General features: G+C 38.3%; 1 protein-coding gene across 1 annotated transcript in view; it reads left to right on the top strand.

Annotated features, from left to right (window-relative positions):
- galnt18b (UDP-N-acetyl-alpha-D-galactosamine:polypeptide N-acetylgalactosaminyltransferase 18b) overlaps positions 1 to 20,799 on the top strand; it is a 74,474-nt gene extending 53,675 nt beyond the window's left edge. Inside the window, exons 8-11 of the mRNA XM_057335397.1 lie at positions 2,355 to 2,492; positions 5,210 to 5,305; positions 16,538 to 16,702; positions 20,163 to 20,799. Of these exons, the coding sequence (XP_057191380.1) occupies positions 2,355 to 2,492; positions 5,210 to 5,305; positions 16,538 to 16,702; positions 20,163 to 20,306 (543 nt within the window). The 3' untranslated portion in view covers positions 20,307 to 20,799. The remainder of the gene's footprint in view (positions 1 to 2,354; positions 2,493 to 5,209; positions 5,306 to 16,537; positions 16,703 to 20,162) is intronic.
- Positions 20,800 to 21,015: the final 216 nt, after the last annotated feature.

The following is a 21,015-nucleotide window of genomic DNA, read 5'->3' as shown; positions in this document are numbered from 1 at the left end:
AGTATTGTATAAATGTAAGTTTAATTTTCACTTCCAATAACCTTTTGATTGAATTTCTAGCGAGAAATTAGTATTGTAGTTTTTAAATATGTGATTAGTTATTGCAAAGACGCTCTCTGTTTATAATTCAAATAGAATTCGTTACGCTGCCAAAGAAGTCTGTCTCTCTGAGCTGCCTTTGTGGACAAACGCTGCCTATGAACATTGTCAGCTGCTATTTGTAATCACAACGCTGCAAGCTTCTTCTTTTTTACCAAAAAAACGCCATTGTCAACTTTTTTTGTCAAATGTGAACATAGCCTAACATTTTATTAGTAAATGCAACAGCAGTTCAACACTTTATTATAACATTTTGGCTTATCTTGTTGCCATTAGTATTTAGCCTAGCTCTGTGGTGAAATTTAGCTGAAATTGCCAAGTTGGCTAGTGGCTGGTTGAGTCGAAGATGGTGTTGTTTCATCTTAGCCGAGATATCCACTAGGTTTGCATAGTCACCCTGAGGTTGTCACGCTGGAGAAACAAATATGCCTGAGTTATCCTGGCGATGACTGGTTCTCGACAGCCAACCTCCGGGTACCACAGTGGCTAGGGGATGTGACATCCGTGATGCCCAGTGCAGAAGGAATAAACAGATAAATAGAAATTTCTCGCTGTATGTAATATAACAGAATGAAGACGGATTACCTGGAGGCAGCCGTCACATTATTTACTTATTATGTATTGATGCACATATCAGTATGAGCAGTTTTCAGAAGGAAAGCGAGCCATATGATGAATGGATTCAGGTCTTGCGTGCTCAGATGCCCATGAACCAGTTTCTTAGATCAAAAGTTGCTAACATAATCTCAGATCCTCTGAAATGCTATACGTAAATATTCTCTTTCTGTTGTTGGAAATAAAAATGCTCTTTAGTTTTCACTCTAGCTCTTGTTAACCGTATTGTCGTGCACAGCATGAGCTTATGCAAAATAGATCTGATTACAAAGGCAGTCGAAAAGTGATTCTGAATGCATAGAGATATACAGCTGTTATTGTTACTGTCTATTAAACAACCATTACCTCATTTATAGTTCTCCAGCCCTCAGCTTTGCCTCCGAGCATATGTTACAGTGCTCCATTTATTTAGAGAGCTTTGGCCCTGTTCATGCATTCATCAGCGAGACGGCAATTAAGATCGGAAGAGCGGAGGGCGTTGTGAGATTGCAGCAGTTTCCCGAGCCTAAGCCGAACGTTGAAGAGGATGAAGGAAATTAGAGTTGACGCAGGAACAAAGACGTGATTCTAACGCGTTGTGCAAAGCTAGGATCTTCCTTTGTTTGTCATATCCAGTACCTAGGTCACTGCTGGATTACAAAAAATGTGTACTCTAAAATGTGGAAAGATATTTTGTCTGTGATTTATTCCTGGTTTTATTTATTTATTTTGGTAAGGTTGTCAATACTAACTTGTTAATGCGTGTTAAATATGATATTGAATTTGTTATTGTAGATGTTTAATTTTGTTCTGTGTAATTTCCTAAAAAAATATTCTGAACGTTCACAGCTGATTAAAACTTCCCTCACTGTTTGTTGGTAAATGATGGAGAAACACCCAACTTATGGGTAATTGATTTGTAAGTCAAACCCAGACGGGCTCTTTAAAGAGACAGTTCACCCCCAAGTCATCATACATTTCTTTGTTCTGATGAACACAGAGAAAGATATGTGGAAGAATGCTTGCAACCAAACAGTTCTTGGCCACCATTGACTAGTAGGAAAAATTAAAATGGTAGTCAAAAGTGCCCCAGAACTGTCTGCTTCCCTACATTCTTCAAAATATCTTCTTTTGTGTTCAACAGAACAAAGAAATGTACAAAGCAATTTTCCATAGCATAACTTTAACGTAAGTGATGTCTTTTTATTTTTACCTGGTAAAATGTCACTTTTATCGTCAGTTATACTAGTGAAGGATTGCAGGCCAAAAGCAAAAATGCCATCCCTTAAGTCCAGAAAGATGTTTTATTATTGGATTTTTGCAGATTTGCATGCAATTTATAAATAAAGGATCTGTTGTTTTTCACACGGATGAGACCAGTTGCATAAATTTGCACCACAAGTGTTTTCCACACAAATTGCCAAACCTAATTGTTATTACAGCCTATAATTTAGTTCTCGTTCCTTAAAAAAGAAACTGAATTCATTAACTCTGAAAAAATGTTTAATTTACAATCGATTGACAGCCCAAATTCCTTGCCAATTCCTCGTTAGAGGCCAAACTCTCATTGTAGGGGATTGGTTAAAGAAACGCAAAGAAGAAAGGAAATCCATCTGTATCTCTTCCTCTGTATTTATGTTTGTGCGTGTTTGCATCATCAGGACTCAGGGATTGACATTGGTGACATCACGGAAAGGAAAGCGTTGAGGAAAAAGCTTCAGTGTAAGACATTCCGCTGGTATCTAGTGAACATTTATCCTGAGATGAGAATGTACACAGACACCATTGCATATGGATTGGTGAGTGCTTTTATATATTAAACCCTGCTGTTGAAGTGAGAGTGATTGTAAATGCCCAGAAAATGAAAAAAAAAACAGCATGTTAAATAAAGCAAATAAAGCCTGCGTCCGAAAACTAAAACAACGACTTTACAGGCAGTGTTTGGGAACGCCAGGGACACTTCCAAGGCACCGTAACTGTACTTTTAATGATCTAAAACAAATTCAAGTAACCTTTAGAGAAAATGAATGAAATATTTAGTGTGTGCAATGCTTATTTCTTGCTAAAAAAGGAAGTCGTAAGTTGGAAAAAAGCGTCTGAGTGCATGTTTTTGCTTGCATCTGTCTCAACATGTCGGCTGAGAAAATCAGTAACTCTTGAAACCTTCATCATCCAATCAGAATGAGGATCATATCTAGCTGTGTATAATATTTGATGTGAATATTGTGCTAAAAGCGCACAACTGTTTTTGAAATGTTGCCAAATTGGTTTGTTTCCCAAAGCGGTGCATATCTGGAATCAGATTTTGTTGTAGCAAAACCCTGAACAAGAAAAGTCTCTCCTGACAGACCTCAAGTCTCTTTATACAAAGCTAACCGCAGCTCCTATGACTGCTGAATAAGTAACAGTCCTTTGTAAATGGCTAGATATTATACCACCGAGGCTGCCACCTGAGTCACACGCTCACCTATTCATCGGTTCCACAGGATTTCCCAAATTGCTTGATAAAGTGAAGACCTACAAATTACCCCAGTAGCCACTGAAGCGTAGCCGCGCATGTCAAGTGCAAACAATTCATTTGCTTTTTATTTCCTACTAGACAATCATAATATACTTGACTCTATTGATTCTCAAACAGGTTGTCTGGTTAAGGTGCGACGTTCAACCTGCGCCTAATTTCGTCGTGTGTGTTTCCCTAGGAGCAAATTTAAGAAGGAGAAACTGTGGAAAATAGGTCAGCCTTATTGAAATGAATTCTGGGAGTAAAGGGCTCAGAAATAGCTCTCGCCCTCATTACTTTACTCCGAGTGACTGCATTTGATGAGCCTGTCAATCACATTGGCTGGAAATTCAGCACGCTGTGATAAAAAGCACAGCGGTGTTCAGCTAAATCCTACGGAAAATGCCAAAACACACGATAAGATCCATTGAAGTTCCCTGCTAGGAATACTTTTGTCACAGATACGGTCCTGTGTTTAAACATTATTTTCAATCGACGTAAGAAAAAAAGATGTTTTTGAGGCTTCGCTCAAAATGAATTTGGTGGTAAACTTCGCTAATACCAGAGGTGAAGTCAGCCACACTGAGCCACACTGAGTTCAAGTTATGTGTGGAAAATAGTGCATGGCGGTAAACCTCTTTAACTTCACAGAGGACTTGGCAGGAAAAGGTTTTGGAGGATTCGTGCGTTCGCATACGCTTATGAAAATTGAATTTTATAATTAGAAAGTGTAATTAAAAAATGAAAATTGAATCATATTAGGATGCAACTGAGAAACAGCCTTGAGTTTCACCTGCTATCTGTGACGTTATGCTTGTAATGAAGCATGTCACGTGGTACTGAATATCAGCACCACGCCACAGGTAAACATAGACATTTACCTGTTTTTAGCACAGACACGTGATTGTGACATAGGGCTGGGTGATATACTGATATAAAAGTAAGCAAGTTTAACTTCCCTTTTACATCTCACAGTCTGTAATATTGGAATGGTTTGGTTTTCAGAAAAACAGATGCTGAACAAAATATCATGATTTTCAAGACAATCATAGAAATGGGTTGTAGAACAGCTTCTTATCACCAAGTTCTTATGGTATTTTTGCTTTAACATTGTTGTTTATTTATGTTGTTAATTTGTGGAAAATGAAAATCACCTTTTTTAATTATAACATCTAAAATATTGAAATATACATACAGCCGAGGAACCATTTCAAAATTACTTTCAGTTTTTCTGAATGTACTAATAAAAGGTATGCGTTTAGGTAAAATTGTAATTTTTGTTTCGTTCTGTAAACTACTAACAATATTTCACCCAAATCAGACCTCAAATACTGCAAAGAAAACAGGTTTATATTCACTTTTAAGCATTACAGTATATACAAAATACAGTAATATTTGTACAGGTATTTAGGAAAAGTTCAATTTTTTTTATGTGATAACCTCGACTTTTATCACAGTTTTCATGTGTCTTGTCATGCTGTCAGTCTTTCACATTGCTGTTGGATGACTTTGTCACTCCTATGAAATTCAACAGAGACTGGACTGGAATGGCCACAATACATTTAGAAATGCTGATTAGATGAAAAAAATATCTTTTTTCCTCGGCTGTATGGTGAAAATTTACACGCGGCATGATGTTGCATTGATTGAACGGTTACTGTAAATAACAAGAATGTAATTTTAGTTAAGCTTTGGCAAGTAAGTATATTTTTTTCTCTGCCAACAAAATAAAAAAATCCTAAAGAAGCCACAGCATCAAGTTTCACGTGTTGCCATGCAACACACAGAATGGATCACAGTGTTGGCAGCATTTTCCTGTTATAATCATTCCACATCAACTCCATTTTACAGTACATTTCCCACAGAGAAACTCCACTCGGAGCAACAGAAAACCCTCATGTTAAACATTCTACAACGTTTTTAACACAGAGACAACAACAAACGATATGCCATCATGCATTTGATTGAAGTTGTAAACCTAATTCTAAAAAATATTGACACTTTTTTTCTCCTCAGTTGAAGAACTCTTTAAAAAGTGACTTGTGTCTCGACCAAGGGCCCGACACAGACAACATTCCAATCCTTTACCTCTGTCACGGGATGACACCTCAGGTGAGTTAACTTTGTTCTTTTATCTGTGTGTACAGTATATGCGTCAGCTGTGGCTTTCAGACAGAGGCTGTAACATTGTTTCTTCTCAATGGTGTTTTAATTCAATCTTTAGTTAGAAATGTATCTGGCCAGAATGGCAGCATAAAAAGAACATAAAACTAGATTTAAAAAAGGAAACACCAGGACTTGCATAGAAATAAAAGAATACTGGTAACGTGTTAAAGTGTAAGGTTTGGTTTTGCTTTGGAGCAGCTATGTAGGAGGACCTGTTGTCAACTTATGTCCTGATAATGGGGCTCGGGTCAGGAAAGGTGTGCGAAACAACTGAGAAAACATGTTGAGAGATCATAACCTTGTGAGAAAATGGTCCAAATTAGAGAGGCAGGAGGCAAAGGAAAGCACATAATGATTCCCGTTTGACTAAAGAAGCCGAGTTGGGTGTAATGTCAAAGTTCTCAAAGAATACTGTACTAAACTATAAAATCCAGCTTTTCTATTCAAATCCGTGCAGAAATGCTAAATCAAAAACTTCATTGGTTAGAGATGAGATTTTCATGAATTGATCAATTGTTTGGCTCTGAAATCAATAGGGATTTTTCTTAATTGTCCGTTCAAAATAGCATAAGCACGTTTGTGACTTAGTACAGTAGAAGTGAGATGTTTCTACAGCTTCAAGGCGGGAGAAATGTTTTGTTTACTTTTTCCAGATTGTTCACTATTTATTGATTACCAGATTTCCTGTTGAAAGAGAGAAGAGACAATAGGAGAAAGTGTGACCAAGAAGATAGGCCGAGTTACACTTTCAGAAAATGAGTAATAACAAATTACAACAATAATGATCTGACTTTGTTGGTGCCCCTTAATATCTCAAATCTTTGTTCCTGTTGATCACGGGCAGAGCGTTGCATTATCAGTGCAAAGGCTGTGGGTTTGATTTCCAGGGAACAAACAGATGCACTAAAAGTCACTTTGAACTAAAAATGTAAATATACATTTTAGGAATCTCCTGCTTATACAGTATGTTTTAGTGATCTTACATGCTTCTACCTTATAGTTTCAAGTGAGATCAATATTTCTGCGTGTGCTCAGTTTTGCCAAAATTCCAGTCGAAATAGAAACTTAAATTTGACCTCAAACATGCCCCTTCGAACAGCAAATTAAATTGCCTTTTGTATCATAAATGTAATTTCTCTATACTTTCAACATGACAACAAATCTTATTTTATTATATGTTTGTCTCCTAAAGAATTTTAGGAAAAACATATGAGATCGAATGAAGCATTTTTGAGAAATGAGAAGTTGAAACTTTGTATCCATAGAAGAAGCAACAACTTTGGAGTGGCAATGTACTGTAGAGCTTTGCTTGGTGATGATGTACAGTACTGTACAGTGATGCTGTGACATTCTCAGAAATATACCGCATAGACTGCGTCTTGCTGAGATGCATCAACCTTGTATTATTTGATAAATGTAGACATCAACATCACACTTTTTAAATATATATTTTTTAATATTTAATTGCTTTTCACATCTTTTAGTGTTATGCCACATCTCTCTAAATTGACCACTTTACATGTAATGGCATCTTAACAGTACTGATGGGTCAGATGATAAGTGCATCGGCCAAGTCAAGTAGAAATCTATTTACTCCTCTGAATCTGAAATTTATAGAATCTAAACCATTTGTGTCTTTCAGAAACTTTAAGCTTGTGCATATACAGAGTATCTCTAATGGCACTTTAGATTTACACAAATGTATGGAGACGTTTAACACTTTGGTCCTTGAAGAGATTTCACAGCATTAAACAAACTTAGAAATGCATTTAGAAAACTTGGAACCATGCTCCGGGACTGCGCAATTATACAAGGATTACTGGAATATTCTGGGGTGCGTTTAATGGGAGCTTTACTGAATGCACCTAACAATTGGGCTCGTTTTTGTGGAACAAGAAACGTGTGAACAGCTGGAACATCAATCACGTCTTTGAGGTTCTTGGTTTTCCAAATGGCTTCTTTATTATGAGTGCTTTAAGATATTGAAAGTGTTGAAGGAAAGTAGTTGCTTTGAAAATTGGCAGAGGATGTGAAAAGAGGTTCTTCTGGTGCACTGAAGGCATATGCCCTATTCCAACCTGATCTCAAAGAAAAACGTAACTATTTTACCACTTCGCTTATGAATCGAACAATGTGAATCATACGAAACTGTGCGAATCAGGTTCACCCCTAACCTCACTACTAAAAACAACCGTCACTGAGGAATAAGCAGATTGTATGAAAACATACAAATGATATTGTACAAATTCATATGAATTATCAAAATCAGCTAAATGTAAAATAATTAATTGTCATTGTCAGTAGATTGTGTTGTGTTTTCATCAGCTTAGATGTTAGAAGAGCTCATGTCTGGTATGTAGGGTTATCAATCTCCTTTTAAACATATTGTAATAATAATGATTTACTACCTTCATAAAAAGTTTTGAAAAATTGTATGAAAATGTAAATTGTGATCAAGGGTAGAGAGTATGGACGTGTCGTCACTTTACCACGTGAACACCACGTGAGCACGCCGGAGGGCACCCCTGTGAGTGGCAAAACACTCAGCAAAATGACTGCTTACAATATCAGGAAACGCAATTCTCGCAACATTTCAGTGTCCAGGAACGCCTGATTCCTTTGTAAGTCATATAGGGAAGTCGTAAGGATCACCGTCGAATCCAGCTGCTTGTAATTTCAGCAAATAATTGCGGTTTTAGTCCCGGTTTATTTGTTTCCCCTATTCTCCTCAGCCATTTTGCTGGGTGTTTTGCCACTCAGGGGAGCGTGTGTCTCAGGGCGTGTCCCGACATGTTCAAGTGGGAAAGTGACATCAATACCCTCTATACTGCATCTCTTACCATTTGAAAATCCACTTTCTGACTGCAGTTTGTTTGTTTTGAATTTTAAAATGGATCACGGAAAAAATAGCTTTCTCAGGAAAGGTTTAAGTGAAGGTTTAGGTAAGAAATGGAAAATCATTTGCATGCAGCAGCCACACCACTGAGGTGAATGGGAGTGCTGATATCTCCAGATATTTTACACCTCCTTCATATTGTATTGTGAGTGTTTTCCTCATACTAATAACACACTGATCCATCAGAGACAAATTATGTACAGTATATGACTTGTGGTACACCAATGTGTGATGCATTTTACAAATGGCTTTTGACCAAACATGTAAAGTTTGGTGACTGCACTGTCTAAAATTATGTGTTGTTGTTTTAGCACAAAATAATTGAAAAATGAACATTTTGTTTTCAGGGGACACTTGGTTTTATTGTTGTATTGATTGTGGGAAAACTGAGAACGGTTTTGTTTTAGTTTGAAATATCACAAAACTAATGGAAGTAACATTTATCAAAAGCCCAAGTAAGAATGAAGAATTTACCTCAGTAGAAAAGACAAAATACATTCTGGATTAAAAAATATATTTCAACAGCAGTATGATCAAATATACAAGTCTTCATGAACATAGTTTCGGGAGAAAAATGTAATACTGTACTTTGTAGACAAAACTTAAATGTCATAGTTTACTCACCCTCCTATCATTTCTATTGTATGGACACAAAACCAATGCAAGCCAATGGGTCCCTCCGTTGTTTGGTTACTGCCATTCTTTCAAATATCTTCTTTTGTGTTCTGCAGAAAGAAATCATACAGGTTTGACATGACATAAGACATAAGTAAATAATGACAGAATTTTAATTTTTGGGTGAACTATCACTTTCAGATAATTTGTATGTTCATAAAATAGCTGATTTTTTTATTCAACTTCTTTCACTGCAGCAAAGGTCTGGTGCTTTAGGCAGCTTAAAGTGGCTACGAAGCACCTTCTTACAATCATCTGATAGACATGTACAGCGATCAATAACACGTCATTATTTTTTTACATGTTACAGTACATTACAGTATAGTAAAATAGCCTGTGTGTCAAAAAATCAGATTATACTTTACGCCTTTTCTAGTTTTCAGTGCAATAGCTATGCATCAGATGTGTTAAGTGAATGGATTGTGATTATGCTTGTGAGTGGATCTGAGGATGAGACTATACATCCGGCTTTGTCATACCTATCAGTGGCCCCTCTGGAGTTTATAATCAGGACTCTACTCATGGGGGTCCTTTTGAAGGGGCATTCACACAAATTAGACCACATCTATGCCAACAGCATATGATATTACATTTTTAATGACTTCAGCAACCTAAAATAACTAATGAGAGATTTGATCATGAAAGAAATAGGTTGGTCCTGCAACAACAATTTCAGCTTGTGTTCCTTACTTGTGATCTTCACAGTGGAACACCATGTTGCTTAGGAAACAGCATCTGGTCCTCTCCGGATGTGTCACCTTCATAAAATTTGAAGTTGGGAAAGCATTTGTTTTCTTCAGAAGGGTTTTTTTCACTCATGCAAAAACATGCCTGGGAAATGCTTGGCAAACAAATCTCAAAGCTGTGCACACATGAACACGCTACTGAGCAAGTAGAATGCGGCGAGACAGAGTTGTTCCCAAGGAGATTAGCTCAGACTCTCTGCGCCCTCCTTTCGAAGCAGTTTGTGCTGAAGCATGAGAAGCCAGCGCTAGCGTGTTTAGAACACATTTTTGAAACTGCAAATGGTAAACAGCCACTGGAATGCAGCTTGTTGTTGTTTTTATGGAGGACATTACACAAAGGAAACGTTTATATTACATTTATGCATTTGACAGATTTGATCCAAAGCAACTTACAGTGCATTCTATTTTTGACTATGTTTGTGCTCCGTAGGATTGACCCCTGACGCAATGCTCTAGTACGAACTGATCTACAGGAAGCACTAATTTAGTTGTCAGAGTTATTGTATGTCAAGTGTATTACACACAAGTTTGTTTATGTTGTTGCTGCTAAAACCATCTATACATTCATATTTAAATGATTGCAGTTTTGGCTCCCAAAATTGACAAATTTGAGCATAGTTTGAAACATTGACATCCCTTATGAACCACTATAACCATAGTGTAATTGTGGTTAACAATGGTCTTACTATAATAATCCTAGTTTAAGATACATAACTTGGTAGTGCTTCGAAAGGGAGGGTGGAGATGTCGCCGCTAGATGTCGCTAAATTTCATACACTGGACCTTTAATATTATTTTGTATAATTAAGTTTGCATGATGTTACTACACTTTTAACCATGGTTAAAGGGGTGAAAGTTTGAAACTGAGATTCCCTTAATCTTCCCTTATACTATAGTAACCATTGCGTTTTGCTGGTAAAATCATAGTAACCTCAAATGTACTATTGTCTTACACAATAACCACGGTTTGATACTGTGATACTGTATTTGTAATAAAACTATAGCAATACAAATGGTAATCAATCTGCCAAGAACGTTTACTCTACTTTTACTATAAGAAAACCATAAAACATTAAGCATTAACATTAAACAGTTGAGTTATTACAGAGTTCCTTTAATATAAAAAATCATATTTTAACAAGAAAATTATTCAATGTTACATCACCCACCAATATTCCTGAGCCGGTGTGATAAAGTTTTAAATTTGTCCCTGTGCCCCTGTACAGAGCTTTGAGAATACTGTCTGACTCCTCATTAAGCTTTAAGATATTTGATGCTTTCCTATTAGCAGTCCAATCAGCAGGCTAATTGCTGTCCTGTTCTTGTTTTTCTCTCAGTGTTGTAGTTCAGGCCACGGCTTTTTCACAGACCGCCAAGTTCTTCATTAATCTTCATGATACGCTGTAGTTTTTCCATTGAGTGCTCTGTGCCTCAGTATTATATTGGCCTATTTATGTGCCTGAATGGCTTTCTTTCTCTTTTAATAATAGTTTAATGGCCATTTATAAAAAGGGGAACATCAGTCTTGTTTAAAGTCAACATGAAACGGTATTTTGCAATCCGTTTTTGTTTTGTATTATGACATTCTAAGTGGAGCATAATACCCAACCAGTGAAATGTAGAGCAGGACTTTTTTCTCATGTGGTATTGACTGAAGTGAGTGAAAAGTGGGTATTTCATATCAGAATAGAGGCAGAGCTAAATGTAAGTTTGCAGTGGACTGTGGAGGGCAACAAATATCCACTTGCGGGCGTTTGTAGAACCTCTCAAGAGCATCTTGTGTCAGTGATCCTTCTGATTTTTGTTGTACAAAACCTGTGCAGTGTTCATATTGCCATTTTTCACAATGTAATCCTATTGAATTAAAAAAATAATTTCTCGATTACTCTGTTAGGCTATACATCACATTTTGTATAATATGATTATATAATGTAACGCTAGACAAAGGATGACAAAATAAAGGAATGCTGCGCTAATTGCGTTAAATATTTTAACGCGTAAAATCTGAAAAAAATAATCGCATGCGTTAACGTGTTAACGTTGACAGCCCTAATTAAAATTAACATAAATGAAATGAAGTATAAATAGTTGTATTGTTAGACACTAGCCAAACACAAGTTAACTGGGGGTCAGGCGCGCGCAGTCTATAGATTTGCAGCCAAATAGAAAAGTAATTTTAGAGGCAAAGGTGAAGTTGTTTTATTTTCTCTTTTGGAACAATGTACGCTGAAATGTGCACAAACATATAAGGAATTTGTCTAAAAGTACAAAAAGTTACTTTGTGATTTCATATGGCTCTATTCTCTTAAAGAGATATATTTCTCTCAAAGGTGTGAATCAGCTGCATAACATTAACCTACTTTCTTTTACAGGAAGTCCAACTATTTTTATACTGTAACAATGTGTATACCTGCCTGGGGACTGCTATGACAGGTTAAAGTACAGTACTGTTAAATATCATTCAGAGTTTTGCGTTACAGTACCTCAGTAATATCTCTTTTAGAAGGCTCTCAGGAGAAACTCCTTCAAAATTGTGCCACACAAACCCAGTGTTCAACTTTCTTTAGAAACAACAAATTGCAAACAACCCTTCAACTCCGTTTTTTGCTTGAGAGCATCTATTAAAAGTCGTATTTGAAGAGTTCATCCATGAGTGAGCTTTATATGCATGAGAAAGCAAGCACTGTTAGGTTTCTGACTTAAGCATATTGTGCCTCGGCCAGGGTGTCTCTGAAGAAACTGTCACGCCTGCCAGATGTTCTTGTCACGGTCCTACCTTCTTATTTATGAATTTCTAGTCATGTGGCAGGATCGGGACAGAGCCCTTAGGTTTTATGTGAGAAAGCCATGAGTTGTGTATGTTTTACATCTCATGTGTTTTCTCGTGTCTCGTCATTGGCTCCGCCCCTCTCATTTCATGTATTGCTTCCCTCTCGTGTCTAATGTTCCTCACCTGCCCTATGTAATTATCCCTCGTTTGTCTTGCCTATAAATGCCCTTATGTTTCTTTGTCTTGGGCTCGTGTATTATGTTTGGTGTGTACTGTGTTGTGCTGTGCTGTGTACCTTGTCGAGTGTTCCTGGTCCTAGCCTTGCCCGTGGTCTGTGAGTTTTGTGTTTTACCCTGTCGTGTTTTGATGTAAGACGTTTGGTCGTGTCCTTTAGTTTAGTTTTTGCTGTTCTTGTTTTCGTTTTGCCCCCAAGTGGGAGGTCTTTTGTTTTACATATATATCTCTTAGTTTCGCCCCCATTGAGGCTGTTTGTTTTGTGTTGTATTAGTCCAATAAAGCCTTGTTGTGTTAACCCCTTCACTGCCTGCCTGCATCTGGGTTCTTCAGCCACACGATCGTGACAGAATCCACGAGCCAGGACTGAACCCAGCAGGCAAGCAAGATGGACTTCACCCCCACTGACCGTTGGCCCTGCACCTCTAATCCAGTTGGTGGGAGGCAATAGACTCCCAGTCACGCACCGGAGGTGGCCCGTTTCCAGCTCAGCGCCATCGGCCATTGCGGGACTACGCTCGGGACGTCGAGGCCAGGGGAGCTTCAGTCCCTGAGGTGCTGGTCCGTGCCTATCTGGTGGCCGGGATGGACGATCCTCCACCCTTCCCGGAGCGGGTGGAGATTGTATACCAGCCGTTCCCACAGTTAGTGGAACGGCTGCAGCTCCGAGAGGAGCTAGTCAAAGGCTCCTCTCCCAGTTGCCATCAGGTCTCCTCTCGTCCTGCTCTGGTGTCCGTCCCGGAGGACCGCGTGATAGGCACCCTCACTATCGGAGGCCCAGCACCTCCCGTCCCGAGCCCGGCAGCTCCTCCACCGTACACCAGCCTCGTGGGCAAGCGGGGGAGGCGAGCATCCTGGGGGTCCACCTCCGAGGAGTCCCAGCCGGAACCAGCCGTGCCTTCTACATCCTTCCTTCAGCCGACCTCCAGGCGGGTGGCTCGGCTGAAGAAGAAGAGGCAGCGGCAGGCAGCGCAGGCTCCTTCCTATCCGGCGTCCAGTCCGGCGTCCAGTCCAGTGTCCCGTCCAGTGTCCAGTCCGGTGATCCAGTCCAGAGTCCAGTCCGGTGATCCAGCCGGCGTCCAGTCCGGTGATCCAGCCGGCGTCCAGTCCGGTATCCAGTCCGGGTTCCAGTCTGGTATCCAGTCCGGTATCCAGTCCGGTTTCCAGTCCAATGTCCAATCCGGTGCAGCCGGTGTCCAGTCCGGTGCAGCCGATGTCCAGTCCGGTGTCCAGTCCGGTGCAGCAGCCGGCCTTCCAGCCGGTGCAGCAGCCGGGTCCCAGCCTTGTCCCGCCGACGCTCAAGTCGGCGGTCCCCCCCAGGACTTCCCCCCCAAAGTCCCCCAGGACTCCGCGCCCTCGAGCGCAGCCGGGGATTAGAACTGTTCCCCCCTTGAACTCTGTTGTTTCCCCACCCCCCTCCCATGTTTGTTGTTTTTATTGTCACACCCCAACCCTTTTATTATTATTGCTTGTCTGTCCCTTGTCTTTGTTGCCATGTCTGTTTGGGTCTTGTCCTTGTTGCAGTCTGTCATGTCCTGTTAGTCCACCCCTTGGTGAACACCTGGAGGTGTTCATTAAGGGGGGGGGGGCTCTGTCACGGTCCTACCTTCTTGTTTATGAATTTCTAGTAATGTGGCAGGATCGGGACAGAGCCCTTAGGTTTTATGTGAGAAAGCCATGAGTTGTGTATGTTTTACATCTCATGTGTTTTCTCGTGTCTCGTCATTGGCCCCGCCCCTCTCGTTTCATGTATTGCTTCCCTCTGGTGTCTAATGTTCCTCACCTGCCCTGTGTAATTATCCCTCTTTTGTCTTGCCTATAAATGCCCTCATGTTTCTTTGTCTTGGGCTCGTGTATTACGTTTGGTGTGTACTGTGTTGTGCTATGTACCTTGTCGAGTGTTCCTGTTCCTAGCCTTGCCCGTGGTCTGTGAGTTTTGTGTTTTACCCTGTCGTGTTTTGATGTAAGACGTTTGGTCGTGTCCTTTAGTTTAGTTTTTGCTGTTCTTGTTTTCGTTTTGCCCCCATGTGGGAAGTCTTTTGTTTTACATATATATCTCTTAGTTTCGTTTTCCCCATTGAGGGTGTTTGTTTTGTATTGTATTAGTCCAATAAAGCCTTGTTGTGTTAACCCCTTCACTGCCTGCCTGCATCTGGGTTCTTCAGCCACACGATCGTGACAGTTCTTTAGCCCCTTGGTTGCATCCCTTATGCTCACCTTTTACACTCAAACATGTACACTAACTCCATGTCGACTCATCCTACATGTCAGTCAACACGAACTGAACTTGGGGACCATCTGGAGTGACTGCTGGTGAATTTGCTCAATCCCACCAAACGGAACTGGTGCTTCTGGCTCATAGAATGTGTCATGCAAAGACCCTTCTCTGACAGGAAATGACATCACCAACATAATTAACAAAGTTTCCTATTGAATCTCTGACTCGTTTGGCACACGTCCTGTGACACGTTAGTCATTTCCTGTCGAATCAGATCGTGCTTATAACGTTTGGAAATATGCTGGTCCTGTTTTTATTCATTTATTTGTAATTATATAATGGAAATCATGAAATTAGCCGATAGAGGTGTTTCACAAATGTCAGAAATGTTGAACTATCTCCCAAAAGGTTCATTCACTTTCAGTAGAGGTTAAGTACGACCATCTGCTCAAGTGTTACTAATTTACAGAAGAGGTTTTGCATGACTGCCTCCGCTGCAATATGCTACATTCACATGTTTATATTATGAGAAACACACTGCTTAGGAAACCAAGAGCGGTGTACAAGTGTGGCAATTATAAAAAGACTGGGAAAATTGAAACAGAAAAGTCCTATGGTGTGCATGATGGAATACGTTTTTGCGAATTATTAGGCATTAGACATTTTACATATTAATGATTCCAGATGCAAATTGAAACAACCAATAAATGGCCTGCGAAGGAATGCTAAATTCAAAGAAATGCTAAATGCCATTTGTTTGTGTATGTATATTCTATACATTATCATTCAAGATGTGTAGTATTATATATTATACTTATATACTGTTTAAACAATATGACTTAGATGTTTAAATCAATGTTTAAAATAACATCTTTAAAAACGTGTTCGTGAATAGTATTGATTCATTATGTTAAAAAGTAATATTTTATGGCACATGGTGGCTCATGTAAATAATATATTCAAATTTTGGTCTCAATATTTTATCTATATAGACAGTTTCAAAGCAACAACATAAACAAACGTTACTGCACATGTGCGCTTTTGTGGCCCAAACTTAACTTCCATTACACATCCGCAAAAAATAGAGTCCCTGCAGATTATTTCTTATAACAAGCAAAAGAAATAGCAAGTAAATTACATTAGCTATAGCAAGTATGTCTAGCCAGTATTATTTTGGGTTACCAGTAGAAGAACTGTTACTTGGCTAAACTTAAACAAAGTTGCGACAAAGTAACACAACCCATTCAACAAATTGTTTATTTAATAAAATTGATATACCATAAAATATGAATCCAAATGAATCTTAATATAAATAAAATAAATTATAAATAGTTATATTATAGCCAGACCGATCAACAAACACAGACAGACTATATGTAGCTAACTTGGCTAACTATATTTATAAAAAAATTATTCTGCATGTCGAGGATTAAATATGAATAATTATTTGAAATCCTGTGGCGTCTATGCATGAATTGAATCAATAAAAATGATGATTAAAATTATCACAGATTTTCTCTTGTACATTATCCACGGTGCATATACTGAATCATTTCTTTTAGCTTTGTTCAGTTCTGAATTGTTTTGTTTGATTCCATAACACGTCTCTCTTTTTGCTCTTCTTTCTCTCCCGTTGCAGAATGTATACTACACCAGCACTCAGCAGTTATTCGTGGGCATCTTGAGCCCCACCATTGATGACGACGATAACAAGTGCCTGGTGGATGTGAATGGCCGACCGCGACTCATTGAGTGCAGCTATGCTGTTTCCAAACGCATGAAGCTCCACTGGCGCTTTACTCAGGTAAGATTCCAATATAGTTGTGTATGACCAAATATAGGATTCGGTCATCCTTATCCAGAGCTCTAATCGGAGCCAAAGCTCAGACAGAGTCATACATTCCTGAGCTCCGTTCATACATAAAGACCAAAAACATGAACTTTCGTTTTCATCAGTTCACATGTTCACTAAATGGAAACAAGTCATAACATACAGGCGAAACAGATTTAATCCCAGAGGAAAAGGTTAATACCTTGGGGTTAGTTTCTCGTCGTTTCATATTTCCAAGTTGTTTTTGTTTATTTTATTTGTAGATGTTACTCATTGAAATGTTTTAGTTTGCTTTAGTTACCTATTTATTTAACTTTTTTAAATGACATACCCTTCATTTAAACAAGCTTTGCGGTTATGTATACACATAACGTATGATTGCAGGCAGTGCAACCCCAGTCACGCAAGGACACACGTCAACACAGATCATGTTGTTTTAAAAAAATCCCAAGATCCCCTTCCTAAACCTGTTGTACCATTATCATATAGCCAACTGAATAATTTTCTGTTTTGGGTTTTAAAGCAGACCTGCATCTCTGGGAATGTGGGAGACAGGTCAGGTAGCCAATGATGCTGAACAATGTGCACACGTTTACTTTTGCCCTTTATGTACAGTCTGGGTGCATAGCCCAATGCACATGCCATGTTAGATAGCTCACATGCCTGAATGAATTGGTTTAAAGACTTGGGAATACTTTAACCTTTAACACAGTTCTTATGCAGCATTATGAGTACAGGTGGATCATTTGTGCCTGGGGTCCTTTTAGCAGGCGCATTAACATAAGTACCATATGCACTTAATGAATAAGGTTAGAATGAGGATATAGTGATGAATATATTACGGGTGAGAAAAACATTGTGTTTAAAGAACCAAAATCGATAGCAGATCTTGTTTTATCTTGTTTGGTATTTCATTTTTTGTTTTGTTTTGAAGTTTAACATAACTGCTTTAGTTGTGTTTAAATCTCATTGTATTTGTGGAAACACACTTAAAAATGAGGAAACAGGACTGTCGTCAATGGCTACAACCGGGAATGGGCCCAGTGACAAAGGTCGACTAGACATGCTGGTACACTGCTGGGTGTATTGGGGTCTCGGGCCCACCCTTACTGTCCCGGGCTATATGAATTCTAATGAAAGCCTGAAATAAAAGCAGCTTCCACATTCCAGCAATACATTTCCATTAATAAATTAAATCCAATAAGTTTCATGATTCTCGCAGCTAGCGCAAAGTTTAGCATACTTTGAAATGAATGACTTTGAAAACTTTCCTCAGGAACAGTCAGCAGCATCAATAAAGTCGGAAGAGAAACTTTAGTTATTATAGTAAGACACTTCATGCCAAGATTTATGAATTATTCGGAGTCTTGCAAATTTTTAATCAAAAGTCACTGTGGCTATAAAGACTAAAGTCAGAAGACAGGCGCATGAATTGACGCTGACGTTGAAGTTTCTCTGTTTTTATCTTACCAGTGTTAATTGCATTGTAAAGCATTATAATAGAAAAGAACAAAAGAAATAACTAAGCTATTGGCACTCTTTAAAAGGAAAACCATTTCGACACTTCAAAGTGAATGTCTAGTACAGAATTTAAACATGAACTTAAGCTGAAGCAAACAATATCATAATGTCGCCCTATTCAAACAGATTCAGCCATTTAATTGGTAAAACCGCCCACATATAACATTTTCTTTATTATTCATAAATCCATTTCAGAGAACCCAATTAAATGGGAATACTTGGTATACAAGGCTCTGAATAAGGTTCATTGTCATTTTTGTAGTTATGTAGGATTCAGTAAAGAGGCTCTGTCAACGCAACATAAAGGTTTAATAATGCTTTAGGAACTCTATATGATCAGTTATTTTTCAACCTTAAAGTATATTGCATAAAATTCATGCATCCTTCTGTTCACACAGAGATTATATTAGTGATCAGTTAACCCATAAGTAGCTTTTTCTCTGAAGTGTTTTGCCAAAAAAGACAGTGGCTTTAATAACATAAATGATAACTGGTATGACAAATGTTTGGTGTCATTTACACTTGAGTGATAGGTGAACATAGAATAAAAGATTATACTGTAAAACACTGTTGGGACGTGTAGAGATGTTACTAGCCTGTTAAATTGTGATTCTCGATGCTGTCTTCTGCGGTTCTCGAAAACTTCAGTGCAGTACAGTGCACATTGCATCCTGCAGATAACACCTTTCTTAAAGGAACAGTATGTGTGTGTAGACCTCCTGACCGCAGCTGTAGGATGGCTTGACTACCTCTCAAAGAAAGAGCATGAGGTTGTACTGAACCTTCATAAACCCGGATCTTAAAGCCACAGGCGTTCTGTGTCTGGGAAGCCGGCTGAACTGAGTGATGGCAGGAACAAAATCAGTCACCCTATCTCATTCCTGCAGTCATTTCCACCTTGACTTGAGATCAGTGTGGACTCTCTTCCTCTAGCTCATCGTGTCTAAGCCTGAAGCGATGCTGTTTCTTACAGATACACCAGCTGTGGGTCTTCCAGCCCTGTCTGGACGAGTTGATAAAAGTGAATTTGATTTGTCTGATTTTTATTTTGACCCAAACTACCAAGATCCACTTCTTTGTGAAAGACTCTCTAAGGGTGTTACAATATACAGGTATTGACAATAACCATGATATTTAAATTATTATCCTTAAAATGCATGATTATTGATATTGTGCTAATACTAAAGTACACATATGATAATATCATAAATTATTTAGCACGCGTTAAAATTTTTGCCTGATATTTATTGGCCAAAAAAACACAAATTAAATTAAAGAACATTTTTATTTATTTATAAAAACATGTATTCATAAAAAATATAAATATAATTATAACATTTTAATAAATGATCAATTTAAATAAAAATATTTTGTTTATGTATATATAAAAAAATTCATAGATTTTGCAATAGTATTGTTAACGGGAATTCTTTTGTCAACAATAATAATTTGATATCATGACAACTCTAATCCAGGCCACATTTAACCCCAAAAGAAGAAACTGAGAAAATATATTTTGCTTAATGAAAATTAAGCCTTTTTTTTAAGTTGTTTGCTATTTGCTTTTAGTATGCTGGATTTTGTAAAAATGTGTCTTACTAAAAATTATGTAATTATGCAACATTAAAAAATATTTTATTAAATTACGTAAATCATTTTATTACTTTATTACACTGTATTACATTTAAAATATGATTAAGACCAAAGTTCTTCCCTTCTTTACAAATAATTTTTACTGTGTTAAACATGACTTTATTTGATGTCATGAAAAAAAATCCTTTTATTGTTAGTGTAAAGTGTACTGTGAGATGGCTTTTTTACAAAGGGTTAAACATTTCTAACATGGCGGGTGAATTTTGCGAGATGTTTGGATGTCTGATGTCTTATATCCCATTTTTTGTCCGTTCTTCAGGGAGGCTCCATCCAGAACACCAAGTCAAAGCGATGCCTTGAACTCGTGGCGAACAACGACAATGAGTTTGGATATCAGCTGACCCTCCAAAAATGCACGGGCCAGACATGGACCATCACCAATCTGTTGCATAGCACCTTATGATGGTTGCGCAAGGAACAGCAATGAGAAACGAACTTGGGGACCTTTAAGCCTAAGCACCAGGATGTCTTTTTTTGATGATGACATCATATGATAAATGTTAAACATTTTTCCTAGCTACTGTACTTGTGCATATTGATCAGCAACATTTGGCAGATATTGCTTTGTGTATTATGAGGTTCTACACTGTAATGAGATTTATTATGTGCGAGGTATTCTTGGCCGCGTCTCGACTTGAAGGTTGTATCGACTCCGGTGCACACGCTGGGGATGTAATTGCTACTGTGTAGCAAAGCTTTGGCAATGTTCTTGCTGTATTTCTTTCAATCTAGTGTCTCAGGTTTGTAGGTTGAAATTATTTTGAAATAACACTGTACATTTTTGGGACATGCCAGTATGGTGGAACATATCTAGATACATTCAACTGTTTTATAGCTACATGTATAGTGAATATTCTCGATATTTATAATTCATGGCATTAAAAGGACAACTCCTAAGGAAATGTGGACTCTTCTGTTCTGATTTGACTACCTGTGACTGCGCTGCTATCCGCGTGTAAACGGAGACAGAGGTGTAGCTGTTATGACAGGTTAGATAATTCCTTCAGGGCTTTGGTTTAGCAGATACTCACACTGTACTGTATTTTGTAGGAACATTGCTACGAATTGAAAAGTGAACTGTCAAACTGCTTTGACATCAACGCTTGTTGAAA

Source organism: Triplophysa rosa, linkage group LG1, assembly GCF_024868665.1.
Source record: "Triplophysa rosa linkage group LG1, Trosa_1v2, whole genome shotgun sequence".
Lineage (NCBI taxonomy): Eukaryota > Metazoa > Chordata > Actinopteri > Cypriniformes > Nemacheilidae > Triplophysa > Triplophysa rosa.
This window is presented reverse-complemented; position numbering and strand designations above follow the sequence as displayed.